The sequence below is a fragment of the Micropterus dolomieu genome, linkage group LG18 (assembly GCF_021292245.1).
Source record: "Micropterus dolomieu isolate WLL.071019.BEF.003 ecotype Adirondacks linkage group LG18, ASM2129224v1, whole genome shotgun sequence".
NCBI classification, from domain to species: Eukaryota; Metazoa; Chordata; class Actinopteri; order Centrarchiformes; family Centrarchidae; genus Micropterus; species Micropterus dolomieu.
In genome coordinates this window covers 21,572,071-21,588,073 of record NC_060167.1, presented here as the reverse complement: position 1 = coordinate 21,588,073, position 16,003 = coordinate 21,572,071, and the positions used below count along the sequence as shown (strand labels likewise).

Genomic DNA, 16,003 nt, shown 5'->3' with positions numbered 1-16,003 from the left:
GATAACAATCACATTCATTTTTCCAGAAGAAAAAATAGACCCCCCCCCCCCCCCTTTAGACTCCATTGCCATGGAAACCTCACACTTTTATCTCTGCATTACTGCTGTTCAGGAGATGTGGCACATGTCAGCAGAGGTTTGCGATAGATCCTCTCTGACATGCTGCTGCATCACACGCCCGGAGCAGAGACGTTGTGAAGTAACAGGCCTGGTGGTGAAATGGCTCAGGCATGACACATAAACACCAACATTGCCATCGATGCTCTGATGTGATCATGAATTCACACCAACCATTATCTTTTAAAAGGAAAATTTGTGTTGCACCTCCCTCTTTTGTTGCAAACAGGTGTATCTCGTGACCTTGTCGCACCCACCTCTTCTTCTCTGCTGGCAGAGCTGATGCTGACAATTAAAGATGAATATCAACAGTGACAGAAGAGTCTTTAGCAGTGTAAGCAGATGAAAGATAAGGAACAGCTACAGAGGCAAGAATAAATTAAACAATAAAAAATCTATCATCTTACAAACTGTTCCAACATACTGACATGTAGAATATGGCTGAGCAGAACCAAGAACACATGCATAATAATCCATGATCACAATGTGCTCAAAATAGTGTAGGAAAGGAATGCAAAACTTCTCAAGTTTGGTTCAAATTAATTCAGTTTTAATCAATTATGTTAATATATCTGTAACTATGTGATGGGATTCACATGTTTTCTCTATATTTTCACATATAGAGTTCTTGTCATGAAGAAAAGCAGGTTTTCAAAGCATTGTGGTGACAGCGACTGAGAGTGTTTCCTGACAAAAACTGTCATCTGAGCACTTCACTGTGTTTTTGACAGTCCATGGGACTCGTTTTGTCGTCTGTCGCCTTTGCTATTCTCAGCTCAGGAGGGAACGGGCTGTTGATTCACTCAAACCTGCAAATTTCGACACTGTAGATGCCCTCTGCAATTCATTTCCATCTGCAGCACACAGACTTGGATGTGTATTTCAAGCTGACAGGTAGGAGCACACTTTTGACAGATTTTAGATCTACATTTTGCCACATTTGAAAAAAACAGATCAAAAAGATTTTTCATGAACAATTGAAACAAACAACTGCACATCATACACTTCACAAAATGGTTATTGGTTATCATTAATTGCACATTACTGTGAGCTGCGAGCCTTGTGTTAGTCTGCAGCCAGCAGCACCAACTCAAAAGACAATGTAATATGTAATAATATATAATATGATATATGGAGATATTACATTGCACAAATGAGGTGGAGCAATTAGGGAGTCACCCTTAGAGAGTCTAATTGAACAATTACAGAGATGAGGAAGACTGCTACACCCCATGATTCACTCCTCCTCCTGTCCTCCTGCTTTCCCACCAGAAACAACTTAAGGAATCAGGTTTGAATTCTTTGCTGGCCTTGTGATGTCCAAACATATTTTCTGGCCATTGAACACAGCATGCACAGCCCTCTTCACAGGAGTAAAAGCCCCTGAGGAATTTAAAAAGGCCTGTGGCAGTGCGTGTATCTATCTCTATATGTCTGCGTATGTGTTCAGTGAATCTGGATATGAGAGAGAGACAGAGAAAGGGTCTTCCTGTGTTATGTGTCTCACTGCATCACGCTGTCTCTTGTGTCTTTGCAGCTCCGGTGGTGAGTTGTTTGTCAGGTCTCATGGATCACCTACGTATCCACAGAGTGAAGCCATGAGTGAGCAGGCACTTCACCAGCTGAGACAGGGAGGCCTGCCAGAATGACAGCAGGGTGGATTCTGCTTTTGTATGTGTTTACCACAGCGAAAGTCAGCAGAGGTAAGCTTTCTGTAGTCCCTTCATACCTCCCTCCATCCATCTGTTCCTCAATCCTATACTTCTCTTATCAGGTGTCTTGGGGGGTGGGGGAAGCCTGGGAAACTATGACTTCACTGTTTTTATGGCACAAAGATCCATTGTGAGATCCTTTTACTGGTCCTTTCTGTAGAACAAGAGTAGGAACTGCTCTAGACTCCATAGCCAACATGTGAAAATGCCACCCTGGGATACAGTCTGGGAATGGATGCTGTAATAGTATTTAACAAAGAACAATTTTTGACTAAAAAGTGATGAGGCACGCAAATAGTTTTGGGGGGCTACAAAATCTCTCAGTGAATCTGAAAATGCATAGAAACAATTGTTTTTTCCTGCACAGCAACAAATGGAACAAAGATTGTCATTGGAAGGTAATACAGTATTTATAATTACAATGAATTTATCAGATTGAATTTATCCAACATTTAATTGCTTAATTGATTTTTTAAGATAATTTCTTTGACATTGATTGGGAAATTAGACCATGAAAAGTGACAGAAAACTTGAGGATGCAACAGAGGTTGCCGGGGGAAATCTTCACTCGGTCACCAGGACATCTGTATATCGCCTCCTAATAATTACTTATGTGTCCTGAATGTCAAATCAATGTGACAAAGGCAGAAAAGCCTTTAAGGAAGCTTGTTCCTAACATTTTCCTTCTTCTTCATCCAGAGGAAGCTTTGTATGGACATGTGTAGATCTCATATCAGTCATAACTGCACCTCTTTTAATTAATTTTTTTTTTGCCCTGAGGCCATCTTCCAATAGGCAGCTTGTGATGTAACAGGTTTCCATGTTTTAAATCAACAGGACTGCCAGATCATGCAGCACTGATCCTTAAGTAAATAATCAGCAGTAAATGTTGCAGTGGAGAAAACGTGGTGTTATTCTAATGTTTTGTTGGGTCAGGATCAACAGCAATTGGCTTTTATGTCAACTCCACAACAAAATTTGGTGTCATTTGGCCTCCAGAGGCCGAGCTATCACACGCCATCAGAGCAGGGGCATCCCCCTCTAACTTCAAGAAGTTCTTGAAAACTCATCTCTTCCGAGAACACTTCCTCTTATAACACCTCTTACTTCTAACCTCTAACATGCACTTCCTGTGCTCTTCTTCTTCTATCCCCTACAATTATCTTGTATTGATTGCACTTTTCTGTTAACTCTTACTTCTTTCCCTAGGTATTTACCCCATTGATGTGATATGTGCTACTAGCTCTTACTAGTATGTATTGCTCTTACTAGTAATTATTGCTCTTCCTAGTATTTATTGCTGCTCTTACTAGTATGTATTGTCAGTTGTAGATCTCGTGCTGTATTTGATGCTCTGTTGATGCTTGTACGTTGTTTCTCAAATGTAAGTCACTTTGGATAAAAGCATCTGCCAAATGAGTAAATGTAAATGTAATTTGGAATCAACATATTCTATATCTTTAACAAATTGTAAGACACTTTTGTTGAAGTAATATTAATAATGTTTAATGTGGATTTTTGAAGCATGAAATAAAAAGTTTACACCCCTCTGATTCAATCATTCCCAGATTCAGATTATATTTTTTTATTATGCTTACAATGTTTCATGTGACATGATTCAAGCTTAATCTGTCAGTAAGGAATCCACAAAAAATGTCTTGTATTTACAATACAAACTCTCTGCAGAATACATCCCACACATTCATGTATATTTTAGTGAAAGGGGTAGATTTTGATCAGCAAATACACATCCCATTCCTATTAAGGTATTTAAGCCCACCTGAACATACATTCAATCAGTTGCAGGCAGTGCTATCTCGCAGTACAGTGCAGTATAAAATAATGGCTATGGGCCCTCGACACTGTCTTGCAGCGTCTGTCTTTGGCCCATAATCCAAATACTTGCCACAATACTGTACAATTACAGAAATAAAAATGATTAAATAATGTAAACAGAAATATAAAATATCACGTTTCTTCCATTTCTGATATAATTTAGAAATTACAGGTTAATTTTAAATGTAACAAACTAGGTGTGTAGTGTTACCAAGAAATCATCTGCCTTGCTGCTGTCAGCAGTCATGTTCCACATCCACCCTGAAGCATTGTGCTGATCAGCTGTCTCCGGTGTTCACAGACATTTTTAACACCTCAGTGGAGACATGCCATGTGCCAGCCTGCTTCAAAGTCTCCACCATCATCCCTGTCCCCAAAAAACCAAGGACCACAAGATTAAACGACTACAGACCCGTCGCCCTGACATCTGTGGTTATGAAGTCCTTTGAACGCCTTGTGATGTCCAACCTGAAATCCATCATAGACCCACTCCTGGACCCCCTGCAGTTCGCCTACAGAGCCAACACGTCTGTAGATGATGCAGTAAACATGGCCCTTCACTACATCCTCCAGCGCCTGGACTCCCCAGGAACCTATGCCAGGATCCTGTTTGTGGACTTCAGCTCTGCTTTTAACACCATCATCCCGGCCCTGCCGCAGGACAAGCTCTCTCAGCTGAATGTGCCTGACTCCACCTGCAGGTGGATCACTGACTTCCTGACGGACAGGAAGCAGCATGTTAAGCTGGGAAAACATGTCTCTGACTCCAGGACCATCAGCACCGGTTCCCCTCAGGGCTACGTTCTTTCCCCCCTGCTCTTCTCCCTGTACACCAACAGCTGCACCTCCAGTCACCACTCTGTCAAGCTCCTGAAGTTTGCGGATGACACCACCCTCATTGGGCTCATCTCTGGTGGGGATAAGTCTGCCTACAGGTGGGAGATCGACCATCTGGTGACCTGGTGCAGCCAGAACAGTCTGGAGCTCAACGCTCAGAAGACAGTGGAGATGGTCGTGGACTTCAGAAAGAGCCCAGCCCCACCCTCCCCCATCATCCTGTGTGACTCCCCAGTCACCAATGTAGACTCCTTCCGCTTCCTGGGCACCATCATCTCCCAGGACCTCAAGTGGGAGCTGAACATCACCTCCCTCACCAAGAAGGCCCAGCAGAGGATGTACTTCCTGCAGCAGCTGGAGAGGTTCAGCCTGCCAAAGACAATGATGGTGCACTTCTACACCGCCATCATTGAGTCCATCCTCACCTCCTCCATCACCATCTGGTACGCTGCTGCCACTGCCAGGGACAAGGGCAGGCTGCAGAGTATCATTCGCTCTGCAGAGAAGGTGATTGGCTGCAATCTTCCTTCTCTTCAGGACCTGTACACCCGAGGATTCTGAGGCATGCAGGAGACATTGCAGCTGACCCCTCCAGCTCTGGACACAAACTGTTTCAGACTCTCCCCTCTGGCAGGAGGCTGCGGTCCATCAGGACCAAAACCTCTCGACACAAGAACAGTTTGTTTCCGATGGCAGTAGGCTTCCTCAACAAGGCCCGGGTCCCCACTGTCAGTGACTCTCATGCCCCTCTCCCCAAACTCACACACACTCATACACTCTCCTGACCCCACACTTTACAACAACGCTCATCTGTGCTTTATGCTCATGTTGGCAACTTTTGCAAATACTTGTCAGCATTGTATTATAGTATTATTGTATTTTTTAGATTTTTTGGATACTTGTAAATTTTTTTGATCTCCTTACTTTTTATATATATTATATTACTATTTATGTTTCATGTGTACTGTAAGCACCAATTCATACCAAAGCAAATTCCTCGTATGTGAAAATGTACCTGGCAATAAACCCGATTCTGATTCTGATTCTGATAAAAGACCACAGAGGCTCGTATTTCTGTCTTTGGTTAGAACCAAAGACAGAATGCAATACAAGACAATCAATTGCAAACCCACTGATAACCACTAGCATAGGCTTTGATACGCATTCCTTGATGCTGATTTACACTGTTATTAATCAACCATCAAGCACTCATGCTGAGAAATGTCTCCTTCATATGGTATGTATTCTCATCCCCAAGAATCCTCATATCTCTGCAAATGTCACTTTTATTCTAACAAGTAATGCCACACTGAGAGAAGGATCTGAAGAATAAGCCCACAGGGTTTATCATAAATAACTGCTTTGAGGATATTCCCTCATACTTGTATGCTTGTCTTTTCTCCTCATTGCATTATTACTGCAGCGGAGGCTGAGTTACATGTGAGGATGGAAGCATCTTACCAGGTCTACCTGCACAAATAACAACTGAGCTACACACATGGATCAAACAGGGCTCTGGCTGTGTCTGTCTGATCTTCTGTCAAAGCAGCAAACCTGGAGCTGCACTTCTTTTTTACTCTGAGCTTCTGTTCACCGTCAGCTATTCTTAGCTAATTCTCTTTGCAGCGGGAATAATTTCATGCATCATGCAAAATGTTGCCTTTGCCAATGAGTTTATTGAGATCATTAAGTTGGCAAAGGTTTTTTGGAGTCTTGACTGTACTGACTGCGCAACACCAGCCATCTGCTGTGCAGGACTTTTCATTCCCTGACATGAACGCACGCCCACTCTGTCTCTCAGACTTAACACTTACTAATCAGATGGAAAGAATAAAGTTGACTTGATACAAAAAGTTAGAAAAACAACAATACACATATACACATACAGTAGGCTATGTATTGTGGAGAGACATGAAAAAGGGTGTTTTTCTGTCAAAGGAAGTCCTGCAGATGAAACAAATATTTAAAAACAGGTTTTATTTTCCTGTAATCGTAATTAAGTGCTTTAAACTTGATTGCAACCCGTAAACAGATAAATATAAAAAGAAATGCTCATTATTTTCACAGGTGTTTCCTTACAGATAGAGAATTATATTTTGCTCTCACGTGAAGTTAAAGTTCTCACTGCCCAGAGGTTCAATTAATCACATAAGGCAATGTGACACAGAGGAGAAGACAGTTATTCTTATCACCACTCTCTACGTAAACGTCATTAATCACAAATGATAAATCAGGAAAGGAGATTATGGGTGACTAAAGGACTGGGTATGGAAGAGAGTAAATTTGTCATTTCATTGCATCAGTGACAGTGTATTTGGCTATACTATTGTGAGCCAGTTCATTCTAACACAAATATCAGGAAACTATTCTATCTCTGTCATTGTGCACACAATGAACTGCAACCACTGGTAAATGTAAACAACAACCCATAATTACAGAAGGAAGTGTAAGAGATTATTGTTTTTATTTCTCCATCATTTCTCTATTCCTTCGCATTAGATCCCCTGCGGTTATTTTGCTGTCACTTGTAAATATTTTAAGACAGAAAAGGAAGGAGGCAGGATGGCTTATTTTTCTTATTCTGCCTCATTGCTGTTTTCATGTAAGCTGAATGGTTTTGTTCAATGGTCACAAAAAGTTATATTGTAGCTCCCTCTGCCGATAACATTTGGGAAAGATGTAACCGGAAGTAGTAGTGAAGGGGCGCCAACTACATTTCTTGTTTGGGTTCAAAGTAACACCAATTTTTTATTTTTAATATATTAAATTTTTTCTAACACACACACTCAAACACACATACGCTTTAATTACTTTACGCTTTAATTTCTTGTTTAATGAAATGTATTGTAGATATACATTCATGCCAATAAAGATAATTTGAATTTGTGAGAGAGAGAGAGAGAGAGAGAGAGAGAGAGAGAGAGAGAGAGAGAGAGAGAGAGCTTAAGAAAATATAAAAGGGAAAAATGTGAATGAGTATTTTGACATATAGGCTAGATTGTGCTTAAAACCTTATTAATCCTTATAATAACAATATTAATAATAATAATAATAATAATAATAATAATTGTACAATGTACCTGCACACTATTTTCAAACCCTCGCACAATGTATGATTGATTTTCTGAGGAGTATTCTGACGTTTAGTTTGTCCAAATTGTTTAGTTTTGTCAGATTTGCGAAGATTACGTTTTTATTCTGAAGCACTGAGCCGGAAGTGTCGGTGTTGTTGCCTGTGTGTCGCCTCGTGTCTGTCAGGTTGGTCAGTTTCCAGTTAGCAAGTTTAAAACAACTAACCTTTATACGATTGTCAGCAGCCTCTACAGTTCAACCGGTGTGCTCATCACATAAACACGTATCATGGTGTGGCAGCAGTTTAATATAAAAGTCAAGCATTAGTCGCTATCGTGTTTTCTACCTTGTGTTTACTCGAAACAACTTTTTAGCTCCTTAAAGCTAACGTTAGCCGGCTAAGTTAACTGGTAACGTTGTTTCTTCAGGAGCAACGTTACAGGTTTATTCACAATGTTCAAATAAACTGTATTTCATGCAAACTTTTGACAACAGTACTCAATATGTAAATTATGCATTATTGACATTTTGAATGCCCCTCTCTCCCCCTGCAGGTGTTTCATGTTAGCCACTGAGCCTGGCACTAGCTCTAGTAACACATCATCCAGTCGTACCTCTGTCAGTATGTCTTCCCAGGAAGATGGGGCCGCAGAGCCGGGCCCTAACACAGTGGGATCATCGACCTCTACCTCCGATGAGAATGATGCCACCACAGGGGACATCATCAGCGTCACCATTGGAGCGACCGTGCCCACAGGGTTTGAGAACACTGCTGCAGAAGAGGTCAAGGAGAAAATCGGGGTTGACGCACGTATCAGCAAAGATCGTGGTCGTATATACTTTCCAATAACCACTGACAAGCTTTTCCAGGTAGGAAACCTGGAGCCAGTGTATGCCTTGTGTTTCTCACTGTCTTAGCATAGATAAGATAGATAAGAACAATTACAGAGAGATAAGATATGCATAGAAAACTTTGCTTTGATGTTGAATAGTGGTAGCTCTATATATGATATGTTGAACCCCGCCAATCTTACTCATTTAATTTTGCCAGGTGCAGAAGATGTACAAAAGACTAAAATGTATCTGTCTGACTGTCCCTTTATTGAATTCCCCACTGCAGGTCCATCTTCTGAAGTCTGTGGACAACCTGTTTGTTGTGGTAGATGAATATGATCATTACCAGTTCAAAGAATCAAAGGTAACTTAGAGACACCAATAGTCTGATGTCGCTTATGTTGAGTGATTTATGGTCAGTGTAATAAACACTGTGTTTTGTGCAGGAGGAGACATTGATGGAGTTGCAGCAGCTTGCCTCAAAACTCCCCTGGACTAATGCCTTAGAGGTTTGGAAACTAAATGGTGCCCTAAAAAAGAAGAAAGGCTACCGGAAAGGAGGAAATGGCACCAAAGTAAAACCTAATAGGGAGGTCACTGATTCAACTGTAGTTGATACTGAACAGGAAGAGCTGCCTCAAGCGGTGTGTGCTGCTGAAAGCCAGACAAAGATGGAGAAGATGCCTGACCTGGAGTCTAGCACGCAGGACTCGGAGGAGGCAGCGCCCAAGGTCAAACTCCTCAAGTTTCGTGTGACGTGCAACAGGGCCGGTGACAAACACAGCTTTTCCTCTAATGAGGCAGCCAGAGACTTTGGTGGATCCGTACAGGAATTCTTCCAGTGGAAAGCGGACATGACAAAGTTTGACATAGAGGTGGGCATGCTTGATCAGACTGGGCTGACGCAAAGTGAATACCGTTGCACTTGCCAAAAAAAAGAACTTTCCCTGTTATGTAATACAAGATAAACTTTCAAGCCATAACCTAATGTTTAGTTTAAGGATTGACTGAAGAAAAAATAATGACTCACTGAAGTAACATTTTCCGTGAAGATAAGCTGTTCATATTATGTGACCATTGTTTTCATTATTGATTAACCTGCAGATTATTTTTTCAGTTAGTCAATTACTCGTTTATGAGAAAAGTAACAGTGAACAGTGGCCATCGCACGTTTCAAAAGCCCAAAGTGATGTTTTCAACCTGCTTTTGTCCTAGCAACAGTCCAAAACCCAAAGATATCCAATTTACTATCATGTATGACGAAGAGCAGCAACAGATCCTCACATTTGTGAAGCTGGAGCTGGAGAATTTTTGACATTTCTGCTTCCAAATCAAAATAGTTGGCAATTCATTTGACGATTGTTTCAGGTCCGTACAATATACGAACACGTGCATGGTTACATTGATAACTGATAATAATCACGTACTGCATGTTTCTGTACTGCAGGTTTTACTAAACATACACAAAGAAGAGATGGTGATCGGCATCGCACTCACAGAAGAGAGTCTTCACAGGAGAAACATCAGTCACTTTGGACCCACTACTCTGCGGTCTACCTTGTGCTATGGCATGCTCAGGTAATTCTATAATACTCACACAAAGAAACACACAAATAGGTGCAGGGGGTGCACACTAAATTCTCATCAGCAGGAACCTCAACTGTGTTCAGTAAGTTAGACAGCTATGTGTTTCTTTGGACGTGCACAAAGCAAAGTTGGCCAAATGACAGAGAATTAAAGGATTAATACGTTTGCGGTGATTGAAAAGATGTTGGTGGGGCTGAACAACAATTCCCCCATCTGAAAGTAGACATGACTAAGTTGACAGTGAGGTAGGGCACGCGGGACTGAATGAATACAGGCATATCCAATACATCACACGAGCCAAGAACAACTCTTCTCTATTGAGATAAATCTGCAAGTCACACCTTAGTTTTATTTTAAGTTGTTAAGAAAATAAACAAATAACAGCTCTGCCAAGTAATGTTTTCCATGATGAGTAGCACATAAATTAACATTAAGTGCGTAATGTAAAATTCCATAGTGCAGTATTGCTCACTTATTGAACCACATTGTGTCCTTTAGCGTTCTGACAGGTCAAAACTGACTGACTGCTGATGCGGTAGATCTGGGATGCTGTTAATGACCACTTACTCACCTTCCAATAAAAGTCAGTTATTTTTGATTGAAATTCAATCAATAATCAAATCAAGTAAAATCAGTGTCCATGACTGGACAGGAGAAATGTGGTATGTAAATCTACATTGACATGTATAAAATGAGTTCATGTGATGATAAAACTTATATTCATGCTCTGTTGACAGGCTGTGTAAACCTCAGGCATCTGATATAATACTTGATCCGATGTGCGGGACAGGAGCAATACCGTTGGAGGTGAGACATAACTACTGTACAGTATTCTTGCAAGATGTTTGCAAGTTCTTCTTAGAAGAAGAAAGGGCAAAAAACAAACACAGTACTAATAATTTTTATGAAAAGAAAATTTATGCTTATCAGTCATTTCTTTTATCTGTAATGAGGCCTGCTTAACTCGGCTGTGCGTCAACATCTGGCTGCTTTTTAAAGCTGGTGTAGGTATAGCATAAACAGCTAGATTTTGAAAGTATCCAACTGAAAAAATCCCAGCCCCTCCCTTCACACCTCATTCCTAAGCCACTCGCCCAAAACATGTTTCCATGCGCAGGTAGGCCAGTGGTGCTTAATACAGTCCTGTGACAGCAACAGATACCGTATTTCCCAGAGTTTTTGAGTTATTGATCGCTGCTGGGATGTAAAAAAAAATAATTAAAAAATTAACAAATATAACAAAAATGCTTCTAAAATAAATTGCCTGTCCAAGTTTTAACACTATTAGAAAGTAAAACCACTTACTAAGTCAACATGCGGTTTGAAGCAGCCTTTTTTTTTCAGCCTACAACCGATCTCTGGTCTTTTTAAATAATAATAAAAAGAGACTACTAATTGTGCAGTGTTTCTCTTCTCCAGGGGGCCATTGAATTTAACTGTTCATTCTACATTGCCGGTGACAACTATGACATGGCAGTTAACCGCACAGTCAACAATATATGTCACATCCAGAAACGGAGGGCAGCCAAGGGCAGGTGAGATTGGGGGGGGGGGGAGTTTAGAAGGTAGTTTTAATGTACAATTTTGTGTAGTTGAGAAGAGTAAAGATATAAACCCCCCATTTGGATCCTTTGAAACAGTGCATCTGGATTGCCCATTGACACAGTACGTTGGGATCTGTGCAATTTACCCATAAGGACCAGCTCTGTTGACATAATCATCACTGACATGCCCTTTGGAAAGAGGTACCACAGTAGTTTACTGTACATGGTTGATTAAATACTATTTAGAAGTTATTCTGGAAATGTCGTTTTCAGTACTGAAACAGATTTATTTTTCAGCGCTTTTGTTCAACCGTCATATCAACCATGACATAAAACCTTTCCTTTTTTCTTGAAGGATGGGTTCTAAGAAGAAGAACTGGGACCTTTACCCCTCCTGTCTGAGGGAAATGGCCCGTGTGTGCAGACCAGGCTCAGGAAAGGCTGTCTTGTTGACCCAGGACAAGAAATGCTTCTCCAAGGTAACTGTCATGCAGATAAAAAGGAGTTTCAGCTGGTGTATTACACAATTCCAAGAAAATAGGATACTGTTAGATGAGAAATTTCCAATAAATCACAGTGCAAGTCCTGTCCTGCTACTATCTTACTGATAACGACTCATCATACAGTAGCTTTTGTTCGCTTGATCTGAGTGTTCACCCCGATGTACGCTTGCTGGCAGCATGTGCACACTGCCTATTATGAACACAACAGCTGACTTCCAGCAGCCTTATTATTCACAAAGTAGCAGCTAACTCACACTAAACTATGTTAGACAACACACAGACGTGTTAGCAGGTGCATCAACAAACACAGAGGCGACACGCTTAATGTTGTTTCAAGCTGCAATGTTTTGCTTTGCTAACAGTGATGCACAAACAAAAAAAAAACAGTTTCTTCAGTTTGGAAACTTGTTGCCTCTTTTGAGCCCTTCTTCACTCATCATTACATCATTATTCATCTTCATTTTGGACAAACATGATGACTCCTCGCTTATAATAATAATCATTGTGCTATAGAAATTGTATTCTGGTTTGGGAACAGGTAGATGCACCTGCCCAAGCAAACAATTGTTGTAATAATTAACTGCTGACGGGGGCCCAGGTGCACGTGCAACCTGCATGCCTTTGGTGCACCGACATTAACGTGCACTAGTCGTAGTGTTTCTATTACAGTAGGACAATACACAGTGTGTAAGTGCCATGTTGCACCCGAGGAATGTTGTATTAGTTTTTTATCTCCACCCTTGTATAATCAATGGTTCTGCTTTTTTTTCACATCTGGAGGCGTGTCAAGATCTAAATAGTGGACTAGACTTGTGTGTACAAGTATACAACCTGTTGCTATGGAAGTAATTCTAAAAATAATACATTTACAATAAAGTTGTATATGTTTTGAAGTTCCTAGATGTGTGTGTGTGTGTGTGTGTGTGTGTGTGTGTGTGTGTGTGTGTGGACATTGATGTTAAAAACATCACCAACAGGCCTAGAAATCACCACAGTTTAAATAGATAAAAAGGTGGTTGCCAAAATGTGTAAGATCCTTTGCTATGAGCGCAGTACAAATAAATCGAGGGACCACAGTTGTTCCTTCATCTGGACCTGAGAATACCCTAAACTCCAAAGTTCAACACACACTGAGTTCACATTAGTCAAGATGTGCTAAACCAGAGAGTGGAAAGAAAAAAGAATTGCTGCTTATTTGGAGCAGGTTCATGTTCGTGGGTCATCGAGGGTGGACACGTGTCGACCTCATAATATTTTGGAGATGATGTGGTGCTAGGGGAAAATGCTACGAAATCACTGGGGTGATGGTGTTTGGTGACTGCATCAAACTACTTTAAAAAATGTTTGATGAGTAGGACAGTATGTTCATATAATATCAGTTCCTTCTGAGATGAAGTCACATGTCAGTGTTGAACCTTCTTGTTGTGATCCCATGGATACTGGTGTATTCATATAGTTGCAACAAAACAAGGAATTCATTCGTTTCAGATTTATCATTTCTTAAAATCCCCACCCTGCTTTACAAAAGACATTCTTAAATTAACTTGTGAGCTATGAATATTTTGGACCTACGAATGGGGTCATGGGTCAGTGACATGGTTTACTTTTGACCTTTGTGACACATGGGCTTTCCCAAATATGTTGAAACTCATTAAATGATTATTGTTATATAGTAAAGTTGTGTTTTGGTGTGAAATGGAAAAATCCAGTGTTGGTGTGATTTCCCCTTTACTACAATCCATTAGGTGGGATCATTTGTAAATGCAAGTGTTTTTTTGTGTTTATGCAGCTCTCCAAGAAGTTTAAACAACCTAATGTGGTCCTTCTGCTTAAAAGCTTGCTTTTATCCTGAAATAATCTCTAAATAATAGTCCACAGTTTGAGTGATGCAGGTTAAACTCCGCTCAGTCGCGGCATCGTTACCAGCTGTATTTGTCTATGCAGAGATCTTGTTTTACACAAAACAAATGTGTCATTTGTTATTTTGCCGTCACAAGATTTATGTCGTCTCCAGGCCATCTCGAGGATGGGAGGACTGTGGAGGAAGCTGCACACTGTTTGGGTCAACGTCGGGGGTTTACATGCTGGAGTCTACCTCCTCAAGCGGACCGGGGCTGTGTTTGGCCAAACTCCTGAGGATGTCTATGAATCACGAGGACCGGTTAATACACAAGGAGACGAGAAGGACAACAAGGAGATCTCTTAATTCACATCCTGGGTTTAAGTTCTGAATTGATATTTGAGGCATTGTAGGATTAACGTTATTTATATTCTCTTTATTTAATTTTTTCATAATTCAAGTTCTCTAGTCAGGCGTGCCAAACTATTTTAGTCTGTAAGTTTTGTATTTCTCATTTGTTTTAATTTGATAAATGGCTTAACTGGAAAGAGAAAAGCCATTTCCAAGTTCAACAGCGGTTTAGTGTTTCTCACACTCTCAGCCAGTTCATTTTTGATATTGCTGAAGGTTGTTTCATTGCACACCACAGACCCGCTGTGTCCACTTAGCAGGAACTGCACATTGCCATTTGTTCTGATGAATAAAGATTCCAAGAAAATGTAAATTGATGTAAATATTCATCACTTATTACATTACATTTTCCCAATATTACAGGTTTTGTGTCAGAGACAAACAGCAAAGTGTAAAGTGAGAAGAAGGAGAAGCTGTACATCAGAAATGTTTAATAGCTTGTATTTCCTGTGAATATGATGGAAAAGAAAATTGGGGAACTAGTATGAGCTTGTGCCTTTCCTCTCCTCTGTCTTCCAACACCACCCACCTTTCCCTTCATTTCTGCCCTGTTGGACGTGCAGACATGAACACACAACAGGTGGGGACACATGACAGTAATGTCAACTGATATTAAGTCAAAACGGAAATGACTCAGGAGTCAGTGACGGTAAAACACTGAGGTGTGCGTGAACATTTGCAGGCAGGATTATACTTCCCCTAGCCATTCATAAAGCAGGTGATATCTGAACACCGACGGGGCATTCCCAAACAGGGAAAATAAAATAATTTATTCAGCAGCCCTTCCCATAACTAATGAAAATAAACCACACACATAGTAGGTTCTGCGGTGAATTTGATGTAGGCTAGATTTAATCCGGGATCTGATGTGGGAATGAACTGAAGGTCACAAATTGGAGAATGTAGGCTGTCCATTTTTTAAGCTATTGTAAACGTGCTTAATTGGAATATTTTAAAAGTGTGTGCCTGAACACTGGGGGCTGTTTATATTAATAGGTCACCACCAGTATGTTTTATCTGGCATAATTCCCCAGGAATAAATTCAGGCTGCGACATGCTGAACAGCCTGTAAAATGTGCGATGAGGAGGGAATGTCGTTTTGTTTCCTGGTGTCACCCAACGTCGTATGTTAGGCTACTCGATGATGGGCGTAACGTGCAATGACGACGAGGATTCTGTGGATTTTGACGGTGACGTAAGGAGGAGATCTGGTTAAAAGGCCACCTGAGGGCTGAGGTTGAGATTATACTCCACTGACTTCGCAGCGGGGAAGTAAACACACGAGATGATCTGGACTATTTTTCTGCTCATCCAAGTTGCTCTGCTTTATTTTATTCTAACACACAGATCGAGGTAAGTTAGGCTACTGTTTGATCCACCTGTATTGCCCTATATACATATTGTGATTGTCCCATTTGCCTGGAGCAATGAAAAGCTCGCTCTTTTTAACCCTGATATAGGTGTGCTCTTGTCATCTATTCTTTTTATTTACTTTAGTGTAATATCTGTGTTTTTGCTGTGAACTATAATGTAAAACCAATTTGGTGCTAAGTAGTTTATCAATAATAATACCATTTTTGAAGGACTCACCACGCGTTTTTATTAACGCAAGCACAGCTAGCCTATTTATTTTCTTAATTTAATGGGTTGCTCCTCCTTAGTCTAAGGAATGTGGTTAAACTATAATTTAAACTTTCAGTGTTAAAATTA

At 40.6% G+C, this 16,003-nt stretch overlaps 2 protein-coding genes across 5 annotated transcripts in view; both read left to right on the top strand.

Moving 5' to 3' along the window:
* The first annotated feature begins 7,609 nt into the window (after nt 1-7,609).
* thumpd3 (THUMP domain containing 3) lies at nt 7,610-14,606 on the top strand. Of its 4 annotated transcripts, none has more exons than XM_046076187.1 (10): nt 7,610-7,760; nt 8,129-8,444; nt 8,695-8,772; nt 8,855-9,283; nt 9,856-9,986; nt 10,733-10,802; nt 11,415-11,530; nt 11,636-11,740; nt 11,895-12,018; nt 14,057-14,606. In XM_046076187.1, exons 2-10 carry the CDS (start codon nt 8,136-8,138, stop codon nt 14,246-14,248), a joined length of 1,554 nt encoding a protein of 517 aa, XP_045932143.1. In that variant the 5' UTR covers nt 7,610-7,760; nt 8,129-8,135; the 3' UTR covers nt 14,249-14,606. The 4 variants fall into 4 exon arrangements, with proteins under 4 accessions (XP_045932143.1, XP_045932142.1, XP_045932145.1 ...); XM_046076186.1 differs by having other exon boundaries at nt 7,724-7,865; XM_046076189.1 differs by lacking the exon at nt 7,610-7,760 and adding an exon at nt 7,765-7,836.
* A 957-nt stretch (nt 14,607-15,563) lies between these two features.
* LOC123987371 (prostacyclin synthase-like) overlaps nt 15,564-16,003 on the top strand; it is a 9,721-nt gene continuing 9,281 nt past the window's right edge. Inside the window, exon 1 of the mRNA XM_046076185.1 lies at nt 15,564-15,646. Within this exon, the coding sequence (XP_045932141.1) occupies nt 15,579-15,646 (68 nt within the window). The 5' untranslated portion in view covers nt 15,564-15,578. The remainder of the gene's footprint in view (nt 15,647-16,003) is intronic.

Excerpts from the sequence above, each read along its gene's own strand:
- thumpd3 (XM_046076187.1), top strand. The coding sequence starts at position 8,136 with ATGTTAGCCACTGAGCCTGGCACTAGCTCTAGTAACACATCATCCAGT. Across the intron at positions 8,445-8,694 it reads CCACTGACAAGCTTTTCCAG|GTCCATCTTCTGAAGTCTGT; the intron begins GTAGGAAACCTG and ends TCCCCACTGCAG. Across the intron at positions 8,773-8,854 it reads ACCAGTTCAAAGAATCAAAG|GAGGAGACATTGATGGAGTT; the intron begins GTAACTTAGAGA and ends TGTTTTGTGCAG.